Source organism: Athene noctua, chromosome 5 (assembly GCF_965140245.1).
Source record: "Athene noctua chromosome 5, bAthNoc1.hap1.1, whole genome shotgun sequence".
In the NCBI taxonomy this organism is placed as follows: domain Eukaryota; kingdom Metazoa; phylum Chordata; class Aves; order Strigiformes; family Strigidae; genus Athene; species Athene noctua.
Window position 1 is genome coordinate 16999691 of NC_134041.1, and position 27555 is coordinate 17027245.

The following is a 27555-nucleotide window of genomic DNA, read 5'->3' on the forward strand; positions in this document are numbered from 1 at the left end:
AAATATATTAAGTCAGCAAATACTATAAATTATTTAGCTTTTATTTAAATCTTCCTTTCAGCAAATTACCTTCATTATTTCACAACTGCTTCAAAAGTAAATGCTACCTGTGCACACTACTGATAACTTTGTTAGGAAATACTAGTAAAACTGACATTTGAATGATACTTTAACAAACACCTCCCCCTTCCCCCAAAAGCTTGGAATTGGCAGTAATTAATTCTGTTCTCCTTAATCACGCCGCAAGTCACATTACATAATTCCAGAGCATTTTGCTATGTATTTTACAAGTGGAAGCTGGGTGTATATGCACTATTAATTATCTGGCTATGACTATAATCTCAACACCCTGATGAGCAGTGATTTGGGTACTGTTCACTCAAAATGCAACTCAGCACTGAGGAACTCTGCCACCACAAGCTCCTCTTTCAGATTGCAGTACTTCATCTCATACCCCTGTTACACCCCCAAAACCCTGCCAGTGCAGGAACTGACCTGTGTCCCTTGTTGTCCCCAGGCCCAGCCACCCTCACATTCCCAGGCAGCTAGATCTTATTTTAGCAGGTGCTGTCTTTGCTCAGACATCCCTGTCTCCTAGGGATGCATAATTTTCCTTCTTTTCCAAAATGGGATCTTGCAAGAAAGCAGAATCACCAACGAGATATACATTTATACTATATGGAAGCATATGTACTCATATCCTTTTTCACTGGCACGCCACTGTGTATAGCAGTGTATAATTGTACACAGTCAATACTCCAAACACATTTTATTTCATACAGAGAAAAATCACTTACCTTTAAGCCTTCCAGTCCAGGATCACCTACATAACCTTTCTGTCCTGGTTTTCCCTAAAATGATTAGAATAAAATACCATAAATATTTTCTTTTTAAAGATAGTTTCATCCCAATTTCTGTACTTATCACGATATGTACACTCAAAAATGTTCAGTTTAGTAATATTTAATAACAACATTTGAAACAAGTGTATTTATAAATCTACATCTGAAAATACACTGTTGATTATTACAGCAAATACTGGCACAGTAAGCAGAATCTGTGTTGACTCTTACAGTGGTTAACACTGAGGAAAAAGTCAGAATCCAAGAACCAAAACCGTTTCAATTTCACTTTAAAAAACGTATTAAGAAGACAAAGAAAAGGCAAGGTCATGTTCTCTTCTGGCTAATTCCAGTGGAAGACCTCACACTAACAGAATTTAACGTTTAGACTTCACAGACTGGTGTCCTAACTGTCCTTCCTCAACCAGACAAAATCAGCTCAAATATCCTCTCCTCTTTGCTCACTGAATTGATTATTTTAAGCCTCATTTCTCTCCACTAGTATTTTGCTGTTGATAGATATTGTACTTCCTCTACAACATAAATCAAGGCTTAACCATTTGGTTATCTGAACACCATAGCCCTGCCTAGGCAAACTTTCCCCATATGCTCCGAGGCAAAGACCCAAATCCAAAAGTAAAGGCCCAATGGACTGGATCTGGCTCTTGAGCAAGTTGCGAGATTGCCTCACAATGGGAGAAAGAAAATTAATTCAAAATTCTAATGATTCAGTATAAAAAAGATGCAGATTTTTGCTAAAAGGAAATTATCAGCTGTGTTCCAGCAGATTGAATAACTACACTCACAGGACTCATAATGAGAGCTTTCCTCTCCACATTGGCTGTCCTGAGACAAGAGCAACTAAAGCAACAGATAACAAATGGGTTTCTTCAAAAAAATATGAGATTTTTCCATTTGGCTCTTTTGCTCTGGATGCTCTGTGCCTGTCTTTCAGAGAACAATATGTGTGTGAGTTTCTGGGCATCTGAGAAATTCTCTATATGGTTTAAAATTATATTGTCTTAGAAGATTCCATGACTTCTCATATTAAACCCTTTTTATCTCTCTCATTCTCTCTCTGCCTGATTTCATCTTGCCCTACAAGTTCCAACAAATATCACTGCTTTAGGAACATACTTTTGTTTTTGCCAATGGATTAAAACATGGCACAGATAGGGAATGCAGGGAAAAAAGATCATGAAGAGAAGTTCCGAGTGACCCAGATAAAGCAAGTCATGTTTTTCCACAAGGCTTAGAGAAGTGATGTGTTTCTGCAGGTTACAACATGCTAACTACTTTGCTGCAAAGAACCTTAAGTTCTTTCTAGAGATCCAGACTGTAACGTAAAAATATTTTAAATAAAAATCTGTGAAAGAAAACTAGTGGCCACTATTAACTACCTTGATAATTTTTGTCCTAGCAGAACCAAAGTGGAGTTACAACTTGTAAAGGTTTCTTGGCTGTAGTACCCCAGCTATGTACTAGCTGTGAAAGACACACAACAGATGCAAGTTGATCGGAAAATGGAACAAGTGGATTTAACTGGTAAAGCAATTTGAAACATATGGATTTGGCTTTAAACAGAAATGCAGTACAATTATAAATTACACATGGAGGAAAATCCACTGACAGAAGGTTAAACTAGGGATGGCTGATTTTCTGCTTGCAAACCCCTTCAAAAATTGCTCTTCCATGGCAGGGTAATCCCAAAGGAAATGTCTGTTTTCTAAAATATTATATGAAAGTTCTGCCCTTCCATTTCAGGAAACAGCAACCACCTGTGCTTCCTTTCACCTTACAATGGGTTGATATAGGGTTGTATATTCTAATACAAATATCTCTCAGTATCACTCTATTCCCATCCCTCCACAAGCTCCTTACATACTTTCAGCCCACAAGAAGGCACTTGCCAACCACTGGGGGAGTGAGGCAGCTTTGAGAGCACTTTCCTCTGTCTTTGGGAGGAACTGCTCACCTTATGACTATATGAATACCAGGGTTTTTAATTTCTTTTTTTTTTAAACACATGCATCTTGAAAAGGAATCAATTTGCAACAATTCCTTTTTACATTCTGGTTTAAAACAATCTCCCTCCCTTTTGAAGACATTTTCTGCTTCAGCAGTGAAGATACAAATAAAATAATAAAATGCACCAATGCTTCGGCTGACTGACCTGAGCTACACTGACAGTTACAGTGTTAATATTTGGATAGCCTTTGAGAAAGAGTTAATTGGGGAGAAACTGAATAAACACGGTCCATTCTTTAACGTGGCATCTGCTGTGTTTTCACAGGACAAATAAATACTAAAAAAAAAATAATAATCTAGCATCTTTTGATTTAGAGGGATTAATTTAAGAGAACATAAGAATTTGACTTTGGAATAGAATTGGTGGGAGGGTTTGGAAAGCCATGAATGAGAAATCAAATCATGTGATCAGATTTAGCTCAAAAAGCTCTTCCTAAATTCAAACTCTGTGGAACCTGAGATATATCCTAAGTAAGTGAGGAAGTGTCCTCAGTTTTGGCTCCAGTTGTTTCAGACACATGGGAATTCTTTCCCAAGCTAGCACCTGAGAACCAGAGAGCAGGTTCATATTCACATTCTGTTCCAGTAAAGGATGATCTGTTTTGCTGGCAGCACAGGTCAGGTGGGTCCCAGGGGTTTTTGGTCTCATGCACGTTTTTTAAAGCAAAGGTGGGGAGGCGAGGGGCAGGGTCAGGAAGAGAAAAAAATTGGGTCAAAATTTATGGCTGCCTACTTGGCATATGCCTAAACCTGAACTGAGGGCTGAACACTTTGACCTGACTACACAGTAGAAGAGTTGAGGAAATCCAGAAGCCCTACAAGACTGCTCTATTACTGTTCAAAAGAAAGCTAGAACAGTTTCATAAGAATAATCATAATTATTCATAAGAATAATTTATAATATATCACCTACAAGGATACTTTACCTAGTTGAGACAAACCTTAATAAAGTCAGGATAACAGTGACTGAAAAGAGGACTAACCTGTTAATCCTGCCTACAAATAAGGTCTCTAGGACAGGAAGCAAGGTTGTAGCAAGACAGACACAGGCAAGAGTTTCAGATAGAATGGCTAGACATTAGAAAATCTATCTGTAAAACAGGCAAAGGTCTGAAGCAGATTGCCAAGAAGCATGAAGAATCCCCACCCCTGGAGGCTGCAAAAAAGTTAGAGACACATCTGTCAGCTAAAGGCACAGCTGACAGCTGATGGTGCCTTGGGGCCATGCATGGCCAGACCACTTCTTCAGGTCCCTCTCAAATACCTCCCCTGCCCCCATGGCTATTTCTTAATTAGTACAGTGACAACACAGTTTTGACAGCATTTACTTTCAGGTGTAGCATTTGCTTTTTTAAACGCCTTTCATAGAAAATAGAAACCAAACCTATGGAAATCAAATGACTGTGCAATTGCAATCAAACAAGCATAATTAAAAAAGATGTGTTTAGCAGTTTACTGACTCAGTCCTGCTAAACTGTATCAGATTTAACAACTTCATGATTGGGACTCTCTCTGCAATGTAATCACACATTCTGTTACAAGCAGGAGTGAAGAAGAAAGGACAAATAAAGATGGGAGCAGAGTTCAGAGCAGCAGCGTGAACAAGTTGGCCTGGAGCTGTGAAACAGCTGGAGCCAACAGAAGCTGTAGTATCCAGGCGAAAACAGATGGGCCCCGGGACGAGGTGGAAAAACAGGCAGGGCTCCCCATCAAGCAAAATTCCCATTTCCCCTACTTCTAATTTCAGGAGGGGCTATTAGCCAGCAAGTTACTAAAAACATCTGGAGATGGCAACCCTGGGATCCACCTCAGATCCACACATTCTTCTCTCAACAACTTGCTGTGAGAGAGAGAAACCAGGGAGCCATAAGACATGACAATGATGTGCATATTTCCCATTGAGAGAAATCAAACCCAAAATAATTTAGGTCAAACTGACCCAAAATAGATTAAAAATATTTCTGTTCTTTAAGTTACACAGAAACTTTTCCTTTCAGGTCACTTTGACACCAGCTGATAGTGGCCTGTGCATGCCTGGTGACACAGAGAATGTGAAGGTGGGTGTCTCATTGCCCATGAGTCACCCGCTGCAGCAATTGCCACAACACAATATGGGAGATGCTGTTCAGCCATGAAGCCCTGCCCAAGGAGGAGACCCAAAGGGTGATGCAGGCAAAATAAAAGTTTCCATGAGACTCTTGGCAGAAGCTCAGGCAGATTAAACTCAATACTGAACTGAGTCACAAAGCATTTTGAAATTCTGTTCAACTTTCAGCACGTTTTGCTCGCTGAAAACAAAGAGGTTTTGAGGGTTTTTTGGGGATTTGTTTGTTTGTTTGGTTTTTTAAAACACCTAATCAATGTGGCAAATAAATGTTTTAGTATATATTTCTAACAGGAAGCAAATTCCCAGCTTTGACTAGCTAATAAACAGAAGAAATGACATAGGACTCTATCCACTCTAGAACCAGGAAACAATGGTAAACACTTTCCCAGGTTCATGTATGAACCTGGGAAGTCATCCAAAATGAACACCAAGCCAGTCATTACCACACATAAGTAAATCAAGTAAGGGCAGAAGACCATATTAATTTCAATAAACTTAGCAACACTCCCATAGTCCCTAGTGCAGGATAATACGCATTTTTAGCTTAGAGTTTTCCTAAAAATAAGCTTCAAGTCCACGAAAATACTCTTAGACATTAGTACATTTTTATAACTAACAAGACTGGTTGTTAGTTTTAAACTTTTGTCTTTTAAAACATGCCAGCACAAACAGCATTGTGACATTCCAGTTTTACTGTTTTCAGCAACTGTCTACCAGGTCAGTTTGAAAACAATTTCTTAAAGCATTAGTCCTTTGTATTTCTCCTTGTGAGCTGAGTCTCATGGTTGGTTCTTCCCCAACTTAAATATTTTTATATATCAGCTGATTCAGTCCCTAGGAAGTGCATGGTAGTTTCATCTGTCTCAGAGGAGCACCATAAGCGATTTGCTTTTGACTCTTTCCTTTTCAAACATTTTATTTTGTACACCATGTCTGTGATTTCCATTCAAATCCTTCATATAGAAAACCATTTCTCCTCACAACTCTGTTTTGAGCATGTGCTGAGGAAAGACATTTATTCAGGACATGCCATTTTAACACAGTCACTTCTTCACAGTAAATTTACCTTTTAAAGCAGTACTTCTGCTGAAAAATAGCCTGTCCTAATAAAATTACTTCTACTTACTCTTGGGCCGACTCCTCCAATAGGTCCAGGTGGTCCTACTTCTCCCTAAAAGAAATCAGGACTTCAATAAGCTTGATGCCAAGTCTAGCTTTGAAAAAAGAAAATCTACAGATAACTGATGTATTTATCTCATAATCTCAAATCTGCTCCAGATGTGTTTGTATGATTCCAAGTCTGACAGAAACACTGTAAGAGAGACTAACTGATTTCACACAAATTCATTAGCCAGAAAGCCATGCCCTGTGTAGCTGCTAAATGCATCCAGAAAGGCTGTGAAACTGTTGGTATACCCACCATTATAGCAATACTTTCACAATTTTGAGCAGGTAGAGACTTGGCAATGATGGATCAACCTCTGTATCCGCCTTGTAGTTCCTTTCTTTTAGCAACATTTGACACTTCATTACTATAAAACCAGTAGGAATATTCCTGCTTTTCTCTTCCCTGTTACTATGGCACAGCCACTAAGTTAGCCAAGCCATTTTGCCAGGGTTTTGTCCTTATCTTTTCTCAGGGATGGAGGGAGGTTGGGCGTCAGGCTTGTGAGGTGTGTAAGAGAAGAAATCATGACACTGGGCCTGCACGGTGCGGTGCACTGATATAATTATGCATGATGGGGAACTGCAGTGTTAACTTTTCAGGGTTCACTTACTATGCTGTTATATTAAAGCATGGATTTGTATCAATGCCATGACAGGATGTCATGCTGTGGTAATTTTATAGTTCACTAATCCTCCTCAATATGGAAGTTTTTCTCCAGGGTTTGGAGGAAGTAGTACACAACCTGTTCAATTATAAGATATAGAATTTCTTAATTCCTGTTTCCTATCTGGAGCTTCCTGGCTTCTAACAAAACAGATCATTTTGCTCTTACTCACTCAGTATCATAGAATCATCATAGATTGGGACTAGAATGGCAGGGACACCTTCCACTAGCCCAGGTTGCTCAAAGCCCCGTCCAGCCTGGCCTTGGACACTCCCAGGGCAGGGGCAGCCACAGCTTCTCTGGGCAACCTGTGCCAGTGCCTCACCACCCTCACAGTAGAGAATTTCTTCCTTCTATCTAATCTAAATCTACCCTCTTTCAGTTTAAAGCCATTACCACTTGTCCTATTACTACATGCTCTCCCTTTGCAGCTTTCCTGTAGCCCCCTTTAGGTACTGGAAGGCCGCTATAAGGTCTCCCCTGAGCCTTCTCTTCTCCAGGCTGAACAACCCCATCTCCCTCAGCCTGTCCTCATACTTGAGAAGCTCCAGCCCCCTGATCACTTTCATGGCCTCCTCTGGACCCATTCCAACAGGTCTATGCCCTTCTTACATTGGGGGCCCCAAGAGCTGAATGCAGTACTCCAGGCGGGGCCTCATGAGAGTGGAGCAGAGGGGAAGAAACACCTCCCTCAACTTCCTGGCCATGCTCCTCTTGATGCAGCCCAGGATACAGTTGGTTTTCTGGGCTACAAGCGCACATTGCCAGGTCATGTTGAGTTTCTTGTCAACCAATACCCCCAAGTTCTTTTCCTTAGGTCTGCTCTCAGTTCACCCATCACCCAGCCTGTATTTGTGCTTGGGATTGCCTTGATCCATATGCAGGACCTTGCACTTGGCCCTACTGAGCTTCATGAGGTTTGCACCGGCCCACTTTTCCAGTCTGTCATGGAATCCCATAATTAAGCTACTTAGAAGTTTCGGGGTCTATCCCCAGGACCACAGATTATATTATTTCTAATGGTAATTACTTTTAGTCTGAGACATGCGTTTTTATTTTTATGATGATGAATTAAGAACACTCAATATATTTATTCCTCCCCTTTCATTTAACAGGGGTCTAACTGTTTACTAAGTGTATCTAGGATACTGTAATTAAATTGATATATGGTTTCAATCTCTAAACCACCCCCCACCCCCCATCTCCCAGTTTAACGAAAATAACCGGATCCAACTCTGGACACATATTATCTGAGATTCCACTGAAATAACTAAAATAAACCACATAATGGATGCACAGCCCCATAAGGCTGCTAAAATCTCTTTGCAACACCTGTCAAAATGCAAAATAAACTTGAAATTTTGCATGATAACACCATAAACACCTAACCATTGTCATCTAAGTGTCTTACCCCTCACAACTTTTTTCTTTTAAACATAATCTCTTGCTTGGATAATTTTTCCATCTTACCTCAACTCCTTTGGGGCCTTGTGGCCCTGGTGGCCCTCGGTCACCCAGAAGTCCCTAAATATCCAAACAAACACAGTGAGAACTTCTATCAGCTAACGATCAGGTTGGTCTAGTTTATCTCCTCTTGCAAACCTGGACAGAAATGCAAAACTGAGGAAGCAGGCCTCATTTCTTACCATTGCTCTTAGGATTTCCCTTACGAAGCCAGGAGAAGATGCAGCAGGATTTTAATTTCTGCTGGAAAACAGTATCTTACAGACTTCTACTACATAGATTTTTCTGAACCTTTTTCTTTTTTGTCTTTTTGGAAAGGAGATAAGAACAATTCTTTTTTTTTTTAAGATGTAAAGCACACCATTATATTAAGATTAAAGCAAACCCAATGTAACTCTTTATAGATCTTTGATTTAGATAGTCTTTAACATAAGATGTGATGACAACACTGAAACTGAAATGAACTACAAAGTGAATTTAAACTACTAGCTTGTCCAAAACTACCTGTGATTTTCAGCCCTTACTTTTCTGTCAGGATTACAATCAGCTTCTCAGAGATAAAGCACCTTATCCTCTGCCAACTCCAAGTTTTCATGACCGCTCACACCAATATTTTCAAAACTTTTTTAAAATGACTTTGCAGCTAGCAGTGTGTCAAAAATCTCGGTCATCCCAATTACAATGGTAGTAATTAGGAAAAGCACTTGACCTGGCGTAGGACAAAAAAAATAATCTGTGTAAACATATTATTAATGTTCTGGGAAAGCTAAGCTTCACAATATCAGATAAAACAACAAGAACAAAGAAACTGGCCTTTAGGAGAGATATGATTAGCCTCTGAAGAAAGCAATGGTGGGAAAGTTCCAAGGGTAAGCCTTATTAATTGCTTACTAATGAAGCTGAAGTCTAGACAGAAGGTTCAGGCAATGGTCCAGTAACAGTTTACTTAGCACGCAAAGTAAAATGGAACAGAAAATGGAACAGGCCACCTCAAGGTACTGAGTTTCATCAGCACCCATCAGTCTGGGAAAGAGTGGGATGGACTGCTGTTTGACATACCACCACCAAAGTGACAGAAGGACTTTTAGTAGCACTACATAAGTAATGTTCTTGTGTGGTTAGTCATGAAAATTTGTTTTTCATTGACAGAACTGCTGCTTTATTCTAATAGCAAAGTACATTAGGAAATACAGCTTTCAGTACAATGTAATTGCACAGTGGAAATGTTAGCAATACTGCTACTGTACACAACCTTCCGCTGCACTTAACTGGATCCAGGAAAAAAAATAATAAAATCACAGACTGTAAAATGAGTATAAAGTCTAAATGAAATTTCCATCTCCCTTTTGAGGGTTCAGGCAACAAGCAGAAAATGAAGGTAGTCATTAAACATGTGCCAAAGTGTCTGGAAAAAAAATGGGGGAGTCAGCAAATGGGGGTATCCCATATTTTATATATGCAACTTCCCAGCTAACCATACCTTCCAGAAGTGGTGTAACTCCTAATAGCCACTTCTATTAAATATGTTATCCAAACAAATATAAATGAGCAGAGGAAGGAAGTTCTCAACTACTTCCATGGCACAACACACACTGCAGGAAAAACTACATTTGTAGTCAACATATTTTGACCATCTTTTCCTCTCACTTTTCTTGGTTACAAATCATAAATACTTGCAAGAATAACATAGGAAACAAACTAAATTATTTCAGAACCTCTTAAAACATTCTTATTCCCTTTTTTTAAATGTAAGTGTGCTTTTCTTGCTTTTCCTTTTTTTTTTTTTTTTTTTAAATAAGTGGTGGATCAAGATCAAACATCTTTTAAAATACTGTTTCCAAGCTGAGTAATGTGCTGTAGACCAAATTACGTAATGAATCCTTTGAACATTATTTTAGAGAGGTCAGATTTGCTGATCACTGCACTAATTTAGGGCAAACTGACAATCCAGAATTTCTGCTGGTATTTAGAGATGGCTGATCACACTCACAGAGCTTAAACTTTCTACTAAGAGGCTGATTTCTCCCATGCCAACTGCTAAAAAATAAAGCTTACTGCTTTCTTGGCTTTTAAAATGGGTATTGCTTCTGAGGATGCATAAACAAAAACATGAGGAAAAGAGCAGCACGGTAGAGAACAGTTTTCTAAAAATAAAAGCTGGAGGAAATTTTTAAAAACTGCAGTCAACACAAGACAGCTAAGAATCCCAAAAGACATTTCCAGTGTTATGCAGCCCTTCTCCCTTGGTACTATGAGCAGTGTAAAGATTTTTCCAGTTTGGTAATCTTCCTTCTCAAGTGTAAGCCACCAGTTCTTCCTGATTAGAGCAGGCTGTCTAAGGTTTTTAACACCAAATGTGCTGGAGACCACTGAATCTTGTTCCGCTATGTAATTACTGTATCAATGGAATACAGAGTATTAAACTTTGTAGGCTACCTTTTAGTACATTTTTTTTCCTGGAATCTGTGAAAAGGTAGTATATCAGTAATGTATGTGTTAAGTATCAACTCAATTCTAACAAAAACATCTAATTTAACACTTTGGATATAATGTGGAATAATAACTTAGTGAAGAAACTGGGCAGCAAAGATTAAATTGCAGTTACATCATTCATGTATCAGTGGGGAGGATTAAATTGGATCTACAGTTCAAGAACTGTTGTATTTATCTTCTCCTATTTCCCCTAGACCCAGTCTTGCATCAAAAGTTTTCTTTTAAGTGCCCTGGTAATTCAGAAACACAGGAGCAATGTCTACCACAATGATCAGATATAACACATCCATATAAGGCTGTTAACATTATACATACATACAACTTTACAAAACAATAAAGTGCACACCCATCTCTGGAACTGTATTTTAACTTCTCCCCAGTTTGCCACACCAGAAGTTCTCAGCCTTCATAGTAAATTCATGTCTGAGCTATTTTGGGACAAGGCTCTTGACACCATTGAAATATGAGATGCAGAAAAGATTGTCTATGGCTTTGGCAGCTAGATTCTTTGAGATCTTCTCAAGATTAACTCTGTCATGGAGGGATTTGTTAGAGTCTTCCAGGTACAAATAAGACTGTATCTCTAAATACTTTACTGCTCCCTGTGCTATGTTCTCTTGAGTAGTCTGCCACAGAACTTCACACCTCTGTTGATGGGAAATCTTGTAATTTGTATCTCTGTTTATTCATGGACAACTTGCATGTTTTGTCCTTGGACCAATGATATTATTGGTCTTGCACAGCTCTTTAATTTGCCAATTTCTGCCCTCTGGTTTACTTACAAAGGTCAAAAAGGCCCTTCATTTTGGTAGGATAAATAAACTGCCTCTCAGAATACAGCCATTCAAGTATCCTTTTCTGCATCTAGTCCCACTTGATTGAGTCATTCTGGAATATAAATGCCCAGAACTGTGTATACTACTTAGTCTTCTCGTGTTTTGTGCAGAGGCATTAACAAGACACCTTGCCTCGTGTTCTAGAATTTTGCTTAACTTCTAAATGCCTTATTGTGCTTTTGTTTCAGAGATATCTGTTAGTGTGTTTCCTTCTTGCCAGGTGTGAAGCTCTAAGATTTCAGCAGCATTTATTGTTTTAGACATTCCATTCATCAGTCTGAAGTAACAGAAGTGGGATGAATTAGTACAAGTGCAATTTTTAAGATCTAAAGAGGCTCAAATTTGTTTCATATACAAATTTTATTGAATCATCCTTGTGCCTATTTATCAGTGAAAATACAATGTAAGAATAGTCCCAAGGCTGGTGAGTGAGGAACTTAATTAGTACTTACTCAATCTTTAGATAGTATCCAATCATCTTCCTCTGAGTTAATTTCTGACCCACTTGCACTTTCTGTCTCTACTTTTTTCATTTTAAACAAAAATTTCCAATATATGCTTTTAACCAAAGCTTCATTAAAAACTCTATACATGTGAATTACTGCCTATGCTTAGTCTAAAATATTGTTCTACTAAAGAACAGAGGCTAAATTAATTTGGCACAGTCATTTTTTGGTAGATAAATGGTATCCGTTATTATTATTATTTTATCAGTTATTTAATCTGGCATGAGAATCTTACCCATTTTTCCAAATCTTTAGCTACTATTTCTTTCAAAAATTTGTTAAAAGAAAATAATGTGTATTACTCAGGTGAGACTAGAGATGTGCATTTAGCATGCATTTTATTTAAATATAGGTGAAATAGATGCTACTTTCTAGCTACCTAGTGTTTTCTCCAAATTTCCTTGCACTTAACTTGCCATTACATGCTTCCATCTAACACAATAATTACCCTCATAACTGCATGGACAGCATTAAGCATTAGATTAACTTCCTCATATAAACACCTGAGGCAAAGTACCTGTATTTTGGCAGTAAGATTATCTGCTCAGAATATCAGCTTCCATCTCTCAGAGCTTCTCCTCAGAGATTTATATTGTTTAGTGTTATTATGAATAAGTTTTCATATAGTCTTACCTTAGGACCTTCAGGGCCATTTAATCCCGGTACACCAATATCTCCTGGAAAACCCTAAATAAATCACACAGACAAATGATTTACAGAGTAGGAATGTATTCTGTTCATTCATTTATCAAACCCAAATTCACACAAACAAGAAATAAATTTGTTCTATCATCCCAAAATGTCAAAATCCATTAAGTTTCCTTGAAAGGACTTGGATAAGTGACAGATTTTAGGCACCATTCATTAAACTCAATTTAGCAGATGTCAGTATGGTTTTCACTTCTTTTAGCACAAGAGTTTTTATCCACTAAGCAAAGTTTGAAATTAAACCATTGGATTGGTCTTGAAGCACATTAAAAAAAAAAAAAAATCTTAGACAGCAGTTGAAGCACTTTAATCTTTGGCCACACTTTAAGGATGAGGTCACTGCAAGATTAAGAAATGGGTAGAAAAGCCTTTTGCCTCCAAATCAGCAGGTGCTAATACAGGTCTGGCTGGCAGTAACTTAAGGTCACCAGCATGTAGCATTATTCAGAATAAGCCTCTGTGAAACAGTGTGTGGTATAGGTCCGGCTGTTGGTAAAGAAAAAATGAATACGGAAAGGAAATGAATCAACTAAAATTGTCACCCCAAACCATCTGGCCAATAGGCACTGAGTGGGAAACCATGAGGATGCCTCTATGTCAGAGGAATCCAGTGCTACAACTAGATCGCTTTATAAGGGAAGAGTGTATTTTAAGGAAACAAACATGATGCAGCTAACTCTTATGCAATACAGTAGTGAGTCAAATTTCATAAACATCCAGTGAAGAAATGCTCTCTTTGTAGGATAAAATAAAGCACTGGTAATTGACTCTCTAGTTAGCACAGGGCTCACTCAGTCACCTGCCAAGATAGTATTTGATTTTATAAACTTTTAAATTCATTAAATCTTGCCTATATGAAAATAGGAAGTCTGCCACTGAAAATTCTTCCTCCGAGTAAAATATTTATTAATACATCTGTGCACATCCATCGCCTAACACTAATAAAAATTAGTTTCCTTCTTCCTTAACAGAAAATCATTGCAGATTAAAAATTATAAAGATCACTCTTTGCAGGCACACTTTTCCAATAACGGAAATGAAAGCATCGCACACGTTCAGAACAATTTAAAGAACATCTCAAAGACCTTCCAGCATGAAATTCTCTCTGGCACCCTTCCATACTAATGCAGGCTAATACATGTAATCATTAAAGCTTCAAGAGACAATTTTTAGGTTCTCTAAGCCAGAAATAGGTATTAAAAATTTGCCTCACTAGGTGGATAATAGTCAACCGTACTCTGTTCTTCCAGGACAGCTGAACTTCAAATACAGGTAATAACCATTTCTAATGATTATTCATAATTAGCTAACATTATTCACCAAAAAATTGCCAGGAAGGTAAAGAAAAATTATACTAAACCAAGCAGTTTAAAAGAAAATATTATTTTATCCTCAACTATCACATTAAAATAAAACTTAAAAAGTACTTAGGGCATCACTGTTCTTACTTGTAGAGCTTTTCCCTGTTTGCTTTCTATAACCTGTTCTTAACAGGTTGCAGAGACACTTATAAGTACAGACTTATATGGGATGCAAATATTTTTAGGTGTGTTTATATACTAAATAAAAAAATGTGAAAAAATATGAGTTAATGGTTTCTTTTAAAAAAAATCGGCTTTAGCACTTGAATGCTAAAGAGTACTACAGCAAACCACTAAAGAGTAAAAAAGAACTGATCTGAGTTTTCACAATAAGTAGAACAATCCTCACGCACAGCATTTCACTAAACACGGTGGTAATTTCTTTTTGCCATAAAGCAGCTAGAAGAGCTGTGCAGCAACTCCAGCTTGCCTCTAGGTGGCACATAGGATATTAGTCACATGTGACCAAGGCACCCAGGCTGATACCTAAAGTACTCACATCAGCCTAGATTTCCATACAATTCATAAGAGGATTTTTCAAATATGCTGACCACACTTATCTACCGAAATACACTGAGGAGTTATGTCCATTCTTTGGAAGTTGCTAACTCATCCTTTCTTAATTTTAAATTTGCTTATTTACAGATATTAAATAATTACCAAGGTGTGGGTTGTTTTGTACATCTGTAAATCTTTAACTTTCTAATGTGTGAACAAGTGCTAAATGCTGACACAGAGACAATTTCCCTCATGGCAATAAACATTCCAGAAAACAATCTGTCAAGAAAAATGTCTATTTAGAAAGATTTTTATCCTTTTATAAGGGAATATGTCTACTTTATTTGTGTAAATACTTCTAGAAGGAATTCAGTAAAAACTATGAGATATAAGTATTGACAAGCAATACCACAGTTAGAACCACCATGATATTTGGAAACACATCCATGTCGGGCAAAGTCTTCGGATGCAAAAGGGCTACTGGCCTGACAGCATCAACACTAGCAATGCATTTAGAAGTTTAAAATATTCAATTTTTGTCTTTACTGTAAAGCTGGATTTAGTCTCTTCTCAAACACTACCACAGAGAAAGTGCACATGCTATGGCAGTATTAGAACACTACTTCCAAGATGTTCTCATGTTAATAATCCAGGACACAGATAGCTACTTAAGACAATTTCAGAAAAGGTACGAACAAGAAAGGAGTTCTTAAAACACCTCAGCAATGGCGTTTGCCATTCAGATTCTGACTAGTGAAGTGGTATATATTTCTACCTATATCTGAACTTGCCACAAGTTACTCAGCAGCCAGCTCCCTGTGAAGCTACTCCAGATTAAAAATTTATTATTCTGCAGTAATTAAAAGGCCAGGAGGTCAATGTATAGTTTCCAGATGCAACGTAATTTTCAGCAGAGGCTATTCGGAACAAAACAGCAGTCAATAATATGACTCCTACTAAGGAAATGAAAAGTGTAGATTCTTATCTTCCCATCAGGCAGAAGCCTGGCAGCTGGTAGGTCACAAATTATTTTCAAAATCTTGCCGCAGATGTGGCCTTTTGCCAGCAAGGCACTTCAGAATTAATTCTGCTTAACCAAACTAGAGGTGGTGTCAGAAAAACCTGAAGTGCCAGCTATCTCAATACAAATGCACTTCAGTCTTGCTGTGAAAGCGTTAATTTTATATTTAAATATATTCAGTACAAAAAGAAATATATTTGTCACTCTCATTTACCTATATGATCTTTAATTAACAAAAAATGCAGGGATGCATTTAATCAGACTGTTACTATGTCAGGACATGTCTTTTTGTACTGAAGTCAGTGCTTCAGAGTGATTTGCAAAAGCTGTTTCTTTTCTTTTGTTTGTTTTCTTGTGTGGCTGCTAACATGGAAGCAGAATATCAGGAATGCTTGGAAATTACACTCCATTTCCACTAGGAATTCTCTTACATTTGCAGTATCCCACTCACTCCAAGCTGTTTCCACATGACACTTGCCAGCACTGCTGTTAGTCACCGACCCTCGTGCCCTCTGGCTCCTCAGCAGCCCTCAGTGGGATCGGGACATGAGCACTGGTGGAAGGGTATCACAGAGTGAAAACCTCTCCAGGGACTGTAACAGTCCCTTCAGTTGCCAAGTTTCCCTGCTCCAACAGTATTTTCTTCAATCACATGCTGTGTTTCATTCGAATGAGAGTTTAGAATGAATTTTCAGAAGCAATACTGACTGGATGTGGCTACTGAACTTCAACAAGATACTTTACAGAGCTGTATTACTAATTATTATCAAATTACAAAAGGAAGATTTCTGAATAAAGCTAAAATCTCTCTAAACTGAGAAAGTGAGTTGTGATTTTTTAATTCTCAAGTAAGAAACGTTTATTATTCTTCTGAAAGGACACACTCACTATGCAGAGATAGAATTCAATTTAAAAAATTTACTTTCTTCTCTACATAACTTTAGAAATGTCGGTATTCACACAATTAGAGGATTTTGCTCTTTGCCATTTGTACAACTGCACGACAGTGTCAATAATGTGCTAAATACAAAGAGGAAAATAGCAAGAAAAAAAGTTTTGAAATGAGCTCTCTTCTGTGTATGCCAATCTAGCCAAAATGCCAGCATTTTTAAAGGGCAGAGACAGAACTTCGATTTTTTTTTTTTTTTTTTTTTCCCCCTACAAACCTTCAATTCTGATTTTGGAAAGGGTGAAGGAAGAAATCTAAACAGCACAAATTACAACTATATAATTGCAATTGTCAGAGAACAGAAAAAAGGACAATCATGGATTACAGCATGCAATACAGGAAAACTTTGCAATTTACTGTTGCTAAGATGTCAGTAAAATGATGCTGAAATTATGCTGATGTTGCTTTGTGCTTTTATCTAATTACACATGGTAGATCTGTTCAGCCATGCTCACTGAAAAACTAGTGATTGATTTTCTTGTGACTTAGTCACCATTCTTCCAAATGTGATGCATCATCCTTTAAAGCTATCTAGTGCATCTATATATTATATGCGACATACATTAGAATAATTGTATTTACATAAAGTAGTATCTAGTCTAGTCTATTTCACAGCATGAGCAAGGCCCTACACCAACCCTTCAAAACATGTCCTTCACAGACCTGCTTGGCTGTTTGATGGCCAAGAGAGTGGCTGGTGATGCACCCGACTGACCAGTACAGCAGCACCAGCCACCAATCAACATATTAAGGACTAAGTCTTGAAGCATTGTGTAAATCTGTAATGTGAAAAATTAAAAGTTTTGGTAAGAACTTCAGTGCAGGCCCACTCTGAGGATCAGGCAGGATTTCCAGAGGGAGCTTGGCACAGTTTGGTTAGAGTTATACTTCCCGTTGAACTCTGTTTAACAGTCTCTCTGTCTGCCCTGAAGACTTTCAGTAGTCAACCACAAGGTGCACCATAGAAAAAGTGGTCTCTTGGGTAATCACGGCCCAGGAAGGCCTTAAGCCACCTGATCAACTACTTTCACAAGACTCAGAAATCAAGCCAGTCATTCAACATCAACAGCTACTTTTGTGGAACTTTCCAATACATATAACAATGCTAAGCAGAGCAGTGTATTTTTAAAATTTTATTCTGACTTAACGTGAAAACAAGCAAACGTGAGCATTTAATAAGGAACAAAAATACCAGATTATGTATTTATTTTAAAATATGCTGGCTTGGTTTTGTGTTGAAAGTCCTTCAATAACAGTTAAATGACAAAATCCTGAGGAATGGGTCTTCTTTCAGGCATGTTTCTAATAATATGTGACAGTAGGGTTAGGCAAAGCCTGAGTACAGAGGAAAGTCATCAGAAAGAACTCTGTGCATTTCAAAAATCAAAGTATTCCTAACTTTAAACCTTAGAAAAAAGACTAGTTACTAATAGTCAGTGAAATAATCCTTGTGCAAGAGGAACTCTGTTCTCTTGCAGGAGAATTATTTCATTGTACATTGCTTCTATGTTGCTAACAGCTGTGTGCCCATAGAGATCAGACCACAACTAGACTCAGGCCAGACTGAAAAAATAAGGCAGAAATTTCAAATCTATTTGCAAGACTACTGCTTCTTCTAAGATCAGCACCAAAACCCAAGAGCCAAAGCAGTGCAGGTGTTTAAAATAAAATTAAAAAAAACATTTAAATATTACCATGTCTTATTCTAGGCAGATTCAGAATGTTAGGAGTTAAATAATGCCCTAGTAAAGCAACACAAATCAAATTTTGTTTTTCTGCATGTCCCTTTTTTTCTAGTGAAGTCTCACCACAGCTCTGCCTGAAAAAAGAAAATCTCCTAGATAACAAATGCTATGTAAAGTACCTATGAAGGTCTGCAAAACAGACTAGCACCGAAACAGGCACACACTGAGCTACTGTAATCACTCTGAAGTAAATATAAACAACACAGGAGGGTCACATGAAAGAGCATTGTTCAACATTATTAAAAAGTCAAGGCAAATAGAATATTTCTGCAAAATGAATACATTTATTGAAAAAAGATCAGAAAGATGTACTTATGTCAAATTAATTTATGAAAGCACCAGTTAAAGATTCTGTGGAAAGACAAGCAGAAAGTATGAGCAATTCTACAAAAACAGTTCTTCAGATGTATGCCAGAACATGCAGTTAATTCAGCTATAAAGTTGTCTTTATTTCTATATTTGTGTCAAGTCATTTGCGTGCAAGTTATTTGATATAATATTGAAAACCAAGGCTAGGTTATCACTGCACTCATAGCATTGTCTGCACAACCTCAAAACATTATGTGATAAGATAAAACATGTATAAAAAATAAACTTTTTTAAAAAAAATTAACAAAAAGCAGCCAGTGATTCAATTACTAAATACATGCCTTTTTGACTGTTTATTATTATTTGAATGTATCCTTTTCCTTTGTAATGCTATTGCCTTGAACACCAAACATACCAGCTGAATCCCATGAGTACCTTCCTGAAAGAATAAGCTAACGATTTCAGATCAGAATACTGCACAGATTAAAAAAGTTCTATTTAAGATAATGACTAATGCTCCCTTTGCTCCAGACAAAACCTATTTATAATACTCAGAGCACATCTGAAGGAAACTATCCCCCTCATTCATGGGGGATAATTAAATGTGATTTGGAGAGCAAAATTTAACTATAAAATATTCTGAATAGATGTGGAAGCCTGTTAAAACCTTGTCTAATATAATTCACATTAACAATAAGCATTACATACTTTATCATACACAGTAAACACAGGCTTTGTGGGTTAAAACAGTCAGACCCAGCACTTTCCAATTGCCATACCAATAAAATAAAGCTCTCTAGAAAGTTGAAAATTTTGCTGTTCATTTTTAGATGCTTGACAAAGCAGGAAAATGTGTAAACTGATGAAGAACACGCTCCATAAAGTGCTCACTAAAGACATCCAGTGCTTTGTGAGCAGCACGCATTCAGGCGCGCAACAGTCCCTGGCTCTGTGGCAACATACCCAGAAGAGAATTTGGCTTGAAGCTGCAAGACTTCGGAACAGAAAAAAATGCACTTGGCAGCCAACCATCATACGGCTGCCAGAGAGCGAGCACAAGACCTCTGTCCCTCCTTCTACTCACTCCTGCCCATCACCACTGCAGTTCTCAAATGGACCCTGGTCATGAGTGGGCAGCTTATTTCAACTCTGATCTGGTGTACCTAGGCTGCACAACTGCCCAGGAAAGATTTAGGAAGAAATTCACTGCTGACCTGCATATAAAAATCCGAAAACCCAGGAGGATGAATGAAGCCTGCCAGGCCTTCTCCCACTGTTGTGTGCAGAGATAACCGTAGATGTCAGCTGCTATAGTGCCTGATTTACAGCAGTTTATACAGGAAAAAAATTAGGGATACGGCTGCTTATTCTTTATACTGGAAATGAAATACATACTCAAGTGTGTAACTGAAGAGACCAAAGGATCCCCATTTTCTTATTTCACGCGTACCCAAAACAAGCTTGAACATGGGGCAGGGCACATTTATAAATCCCACTGGTTTAGTGTTGGACAAAAGGGGAGGGACAGTTTGAAGTAGGATCTGACAGATTCTGACAGTGGGCAGACACAGCCTTGTTCCTCCTGCTCAGAGAAATGCCAGAAAATCCCAACATATCCTTTATATATATATATATATAATCTTTCCTAAAATGTATATGATATGGATTGTCATGTCCATACCAAATTCACAGTACTCCCCCTGTACGATTCTAAGTCATCCCATTTTGCTGTTTCCTGAAACATCAAGGAGAACATGTCGTATAGGATGTAGTGTCTGTTTTCTACATGGGGCCTCTGGAAGTCGGATCATTCAGATAATGAAATAGGAACAGAGAAAGCAGCCCTGTCTCACCTGCTAGCTGTTTTTTAGAAGAAGATACATGATTAGATATATGACAGCAGGCTTTTCTTGGGAAATCTGCACTAATTGCTATTACTTCATATATCCAGTTGTGTTTAAATACCTTCTGGGAACAACAACTAACTTATTTTTATAAGACAAAGTAATGGGGAGAGTAAGATACAATCTTCAGTTCTAAGCTATTTTTAAAAATTCCTTTTATTACAAAACTTCTAGGATTTCCCACTTATTCAAGATCCTGGTATACTGCTGTCCTACCTCCCTTCTATTTCTGTTATTTTTGCCCTATGGTGACCATGTTTTTATGAAGTAAAAGAAGGCAAAACTTCTTTTACTTTATTTCGATTTGTCTTGCGTGACTAAAGTTAAGAGAAACGCTGCTTTGTATTTTTAAACCTGACATTTTACAGACAATTGTTCAAATTAAAATACCTTGACACTCAACCTTTAATTATCTAACATAAAGCACTTTATCTGCCTTGTATTGGCTGAAGTAATTCCGCACCCCTGAGCAAAAGGAAATGCTGAGCTTTTTAGACAGGATGTTTTCCCATCCATATCTGCCCTGAGGGTACTAGCCATGACTGAATTTCTCCTCAGGCCCAAAGGAATAGCATTCCTTGGACAGGGTAAGTAACTATGAAGGACTACCACAGTAGGCATCAGGATCACCAGGACACAGGCTTCAAGACCAACAATTCACTGTTAACCTGCCACAAGTCTCCCTTGCTGGAAGCTACAAAATGAGAAGAGATGATGCAAGGATCTTTTCTGCTAACAGTGAAGAGGCTCACAAAATCTAAAGTCCTCAGCCTCAGAGGGGGGCAGCTGCAGGTAGCAGGCACAGGCTTTGTGTCTTTTTCATTCTATCTGAAGGACATGAAAATACTCTTTCCCCACTGACTAAAACACATTGGCTTATTTGGAAAAGACCATCTTGTGTTGCTACAATACATTTCCCAGTGAGTTTTCACTCAGTGAGGCTCATCTCCAATAAGAAAGTGCATTCTTTATGATTTAGAGGAGCTCTAAGAACAAAATAATAAAATGCAATAATTTGTTCTTTGAGGATCAGAGGCATTGGGCTCCCTCTTAAAAAGGTAGGAATATAGATCCTTGGTTCAAGAAGACATGCTCCCAGAGTTATTGTAACTTATAAGGCCAGAACAACCATCATTTCTAATACATGTCTTCAGGACATACTTTAAAATAAAAAACAACCAAGAAACATCCATTGGAGGAGGCTAATTAAAAGGAAAAAAATCTCAATTTTTCACTTTCATCTATCTAGCAAATATACATGTCTTTGTATGTATTTCCTGTACAGTCCACAGCAATTTTTCCTATAGTCCATGGTATAAATGCCAAAAACCATCAAAATGGAACAATTCAGAGACTGACTTAGTTTCTGTGTAGACTTCCATAGTACTACACAATTCTTGGGCAACTGCACTGATAGATTCAAGTGATTGGCAATACTTCCTATGTAACTGGTGTTTATTCTTTGCATTCCTGGCACATAAAGCTATTTTGTATGAGATAAATATGCAGCCAGGCTTGGAAAATCCCATTTGTAAACCTGCTGTAGAATTCATGAATGAAAGTGTGCCTAAGAAATGACATGAGCCTCATTCAAGGTGTAATTCATAACACCTGGATTCAGAAGAAACCAAATCCTAATCACAGTCAAATGAGTAACTACTTTGTATTCAAAGATCCTGTGTATTAATATTTTGTATTAAAATTATGAGCTACAATATTTTTTAATTTATGGAAGAGAATGATGTAACTGAATAAAAAGTATTTTCTAATTCAACTAAGACAACGATCTCTTGTGGAAAAAAAAACAACCAAACCTCTGATTTTTGCAAATTACCTCTATCAAGCAATTTCTTACCTCAGGTCCTGGAGGACCCAATGGTCCATGGGATCCAGGATCTCCAATTTTCCCCTTAAAAAAATCAGAACAGTTAGATTTTTGATGACAATTTATTTTTTTTACAACAGATTGTTATGAAGATTTAAAAAACATTTATCAAAAAGAAAGCCAACAAAAGTGCTGAGATTACTTTTCCACTAAGTAGGAAATGCTATAACCGCCTCTCTCTTTCGATTCAGTTATGACTAGTTCTTCATCTCTCTCTGAACTCACAATAAAAAATGCTAATTAGCTTTAGAGAAATAAAATTGGGAGCTTTGGGATGGTCCAAATAGCTGTATTAAAAAAGCCTTGAAATATACAGATGGTTTCACAATAAAGACTATATATTATTTAAAAGTCCGGGAAGTAACTGTTATGGATATTGGTTTACATATCTATATAGTTTAAGCATCCAATAATTGCCAAAGAAATGGCAGTTTTGCGATTAAGAATAGGAAATTTAGGTCCTATCCACATGTTACAGTGACTCCATTACATACAAATACTAACACACCTAAAAACTGACCAAAATATTTCTCTAAATTACATCTGTTCTTCCACACTTTTAGAAGGTTGCTGCTGCTCCTCTACCATAACTAGGTGTTCCTTGAGCAAAATTAAAGCCTGACCTGGAAATTTTTAATTTTTGAAAGTTTTTAATTTTTAACATAAATTATTTTATTGTAAATGTATTCTACAAAGTTAAAAATCACATTACTTGCAGGACTGAGGTCTCACATCTTAATTTAACATAAGTCAAGAAACTGGTCACTTCTAGTTTGTGATTAAAATCTACAGATGTTCAGAAAAGGGCTAATTCACATGCTTATCTTTAAACTAAAGTGCTTATATCTTTAAATAAAAAAAGGCTGAGTTTTCCCACCTAGATTTGAGCAAATTTGTGTAAGTTCTTTGCAGGATTAGTGTTTATATTATAAATTCTCTGGGACAAAGAAAATATTTTTTATTGAGCTTAATGTCCTGTGACATTGATGAGGTCTAAGCAGGTTTATCAGATAGTGACTTGATTGCACATAAGAAAACTGAGACTGGAGTGATTAGTCCTTTACCAACGTAAGTATTGGCAGCTTTCAATTATACACTGAAAAGAGGCAGATAGTGGTGCTAAAAACAGGTGAGGAAACAGTCAGGCAACCCTGTGCAATGCCTTTTCTGCCACATTTACAAACTCAGCAGAAGCGGCAGCACTGCAGATGCCTTTCAAGTTGCTAAAAATGTAAATACTGGAATTCATGACTACTCCCATCCCTATGAGATATGACTGGCCATTATTTATGAGATTTCCTACACTCTCTCCAAATCCAGCTAGCACAAATGGTCATCTTGACAGCTCCCAAAGCTCTCCGTGGAACTGTTTCAAACATTACCAACATGTCTGTTCCCCCGCAAAATATCTAATACCCTAAGCACTCCTGTATTAAAATCTGACACATATATTGATCTCTGTAATAAAATCTCACACATTAGGATCTGACTCACTCACTAACCAGTCACTAGAAATAAATGCAGCTTAGACCTTATTCTTTGTGTATTTTGAATTAGGTAGCTTCTAGAGGATTACATGCACTGTGAACATAAGATACAAAGAAGTATCAAATATAGCAACATACAATGATGTGTTGAAAGCAAAAATAGATGTGTAAACGTACTGGGGGTCCTGGCTTTCCTCTGATCCCTGGGGGTCCTGGTAAACCAAGAGCACCCTGAAAAAAAGAAAGCTATTAAATACATATGAACTTGTATTGTTGTGATATGTTAGAAGCGATAGATTGCGACACTTTGCCACCTGAAATAGACTTTGAAATAATTCCGTGGGATGAGAAATGTCTTCTAACATTCAACTTTCATCAAAAGAGTTCTCACAGGATGTGCTATTTTGGTGACTTCTGATGTACTAGCCAAATAGGAAAGAAGATACTCATTCATCTCCGTTTCATGATATGAAGGAGCATGCCAGACCATGTGCTGCTGCTAACCACAGTTGGCCCAGGTGAGCTGCAGATGAAGCAGCCTGGGGAGGGAAAATTATCTTTTACAACAGTTTATTAGCAGGTTTTAGATCATAACATAATTCTTTTCTTGTTTGATGCATCTCTGAACATACAGCAGCCTGAATTCTGCCCATGCCCATTAGCTGTCTTCTGTTCACTACTTTCTATAACTGTTTTAATTAGCACAGCATTTCTTAAAAATATGTTCATTCATGGTATCCAATAACTTTTAGTACTGCATTCTATTTTTATGCAGTCAACTTGTTGCATTTTAAGAGACTCAGAAGTCTGACAAAGTTGCTGAAATTTGCACAATTTTGTAAAACAATTCAATTATAAATTACCTTGTCTCCTGGGTACCCCTGGTCTCCCGGCTCTCCTGCAAGGCCATGTTCACCCTAAACAACATATTATTTTATACAGACATATGTATATGGCTTAAAATGGGGTAATTATCAGAATTAGAGAATGAGAAAGATTAATTCAATTTAGTATTTAAAATTAACACAGATCTTTGAATGACAATGCAAGATGTTGCAGTGAAGCATCCCCTCCAGGAATCCTTATAGACACAGCTCTGGATATTGTTATGCCCAGTAGTAAGTGCTCTGTCCAGAAGTAAGTTTGTCTGAAGTACCAGACTGTGAGACTGAAGTAATTTTAGAAAATAAGTCAGAAGAGAAAATAAATCAAAAGGAAAAATGGAAGGCTTTGTCAAGCACATTATTTTGCTCAAGATTTAATGAAAGGAGTCTGAAAGAGCTATATATCGCTAAGATAATGGAAATATTTAAATCACCTTATCACCTTTCATTCCAGGCTGTCCCACACTCCCTGGCAGACCCTATTAAAATGAAGAAAACAAAAATCCAATGCTCTATTATTATATAATATATAGATATTATATAGATAATATAAATCATCTATAATTTGGATAGCAGCATAGGCATCAGGCTGTGGGATCGTTTAGCACCATACCATGGGCCCTGGAATTCCTGATGGTCCACTTGGTCCCGCTGGCCCAATGCCTCCCTACGAAACAGCAAGAAAGGTGACTGCAGTGACCTTTTGATGAAATGGAGTAACTTAAAGACTGGTAACAGAATGTAGCATTTTCTGCACCACAGAGAGAAACCAAAATCTTTTTTAGGCTAATTTCTTGGTGGAAACGTATCCATATTATAAGCTCTCCACCTTTACAGTTCACAGGCACATCAGCAGAAACACAAGAAACCAAACCTCCTTCTTTTCCTTTAGATTATGTATTCAGGAGAAGCTAGCAGTGCATTAGGCAATGCAGAATAAGGAAGCTTTACTTTGTACTGCAGCTGCATATTCGGTGTCTATCCTCTCTGTCCTCAGGATTACATGAGATCACTACTCCATAAGCATTGAATTTGGCTTAAAGAAATTATTCTACCATGAGTAGTGCCATAAAAAGTGAGTTTTACTAGGATTCTCCATCTCTCAGTGACTTCTACAAGTTAAGAAAAAGAAATGAGATACTTCAAAAATACCAAGTGTGCAAACTTAACCTAAGTTCTGATGGGCATGCTAACTTCTTCTGTTCTCATGTACTTTCAAAGCCCTTACTACCTCTATCCTTTCTGGGATTTATATGGACAGTTTTATGGCTTGAAAAAGAAAAGTATACCAGAAATTTTACAAGATCAAGAACCTGAAAAGATCAACACAGCAACAGCACTAATATCAATGAAAGATGGTAAGCTAAACATAAGAAATGATTTAGCAACAGCTGAAACTATATCACAGAGGGAAAAGTCTATCTACTTTCTGCCTATTCTAACTCTGGAAAAAAGAACCAGGCAGTGTTATACCTCTGTGGCTATGCAAGAATTCAGCAACAAATATGAATAGAGAAACCTTCTGGCGCTTGCTGAAAGTGATATGGAAAAGATGACACTGACATCTACTGATTTCCAGTTCAGCACACATTCATTATTCTCTGGAGACTCTTTCAGCAATGCTCGCAAAAACTTCTGCAGCCATCAGACTCATGGCTCACTGAAGAAAAAGGAAGACTGATGACTTAGTGTCTCAATGGTGTCTGGTAAAGCTCCCAGGAAAACTGCCACTCTACATTGCTTTATCTTTCCATGACTACTTAAATGATATATTCTGTCATGTTAGCTGATGCCAAGATAAATTGCTTACATTGCTGTCTCTGACTCGTGCTATATATTCTAGTTCAGCAAGGCATTTCTATATTAATGACACTGTACGTTCAAATGCATACTCATGGTAACAACAGCATTGACTGAAAAATCCCAGAGGGATACTGAGCTGGTAAACTTAGCTTACAAAAACAATGGGAAGAAGTTCCAAAACAGCTTTACAAAATTCAGGTTGACGAAACTCCTGTCACAGTCTCCAGAGATATTGGTTGACCTAATTAACAGCAAAGAACTGCAACTACACAAAAATAAAACTGAAAAATTATCTCACTGATAAGAAAAGTGTGAATTAGTAAGTCAGTCAACTTTTTAAATTGTTGTCCACGTGCAACAGCCTTGCTATATGTTAGTACATGCTTATCAGTTTGGTTAAAACTTGCTGATAGATAGAAAACAAAAATTACTTCACCTACATAAGGCATACCTTTTCCACCATTTCTATGTGACAAACGAAACTAAACCAAAATTGCTTCTACCTGTCAAAAAGGCAAGAGACCAGAAAAGGAAAACTAGTACTTTCCAGTATTAGGGTTTTCATTTTAAAGAAAAAAAAAAGTAAAACCAAAAAGCTAGCTCTGATAACTGTAGTCTTACATTTTCTAAAAGTCTTCATCTTATTAATGCTCATGGCCTTGCAAATCTTGAGAGACTGACTGTTCAACCAGCCAAAACTCTGAACTTGGCAACAGCTTTGTATATTGAAAAAGTCATGGAAGGAAGGAATTCTTGGACTCAGCTTGCTGATGCTGCTCACTTTGCCATTCTTCTCATGAAGAAACACAAAAATACGATTAGCGCTTGACCCTGCATACAGCTGGGCTGGACAAGCTACTTGAATTAATGCTGTTGGGTTTTGCCAGAATAAT

The 27555-nt window shown here is 37.5% G+C and overlaps 1 protein-coding gene across 2 annotated transcripts in view; it reads right to left on the reverse strand.

The window, feature by feature from the left end:
- The window catches only part of COL24A1 (collagen type XXIV alpha 1 chain), a 154977-nt gene that overhangs the window by 72441 nt on the left and 54981 nt on the right, over positions 1-27555 (reverse strand). For both annotated transcript variants that reach the window (XM_074906511.1, XM_074906512.1), the window contains exons 15-23: positions 25473-25526; positions 25294-25338; positions 24839-24892; positions 24153-24206; positions 22459-22512; positions 12742-12795; positions 8280-8333; positions 6104-6148; positions 798-851 (exon numbers count right to left, since the gene is read on the reverse strand). In XM_074906511.1, the coding sequence (XP_074762612.1) occupies positions 798-851; positions 6104-6148; positions 8280-8333; positions 12742-12795; positions 22459-22512; positions 24153-24206; positions 24839-24892; positions 25294-25338; positions 25473-25526 (468 nt within the window). The remainder of the gene's footprint in view (positions 1-797; positions 852-6103; positions 6149-8279; positions 8334-12741; positions 12796-22458; positions 22513-24152; positions 24207-24838; positions 24893-25293; positions 25339-25472; positions 25527-27555) is intronic.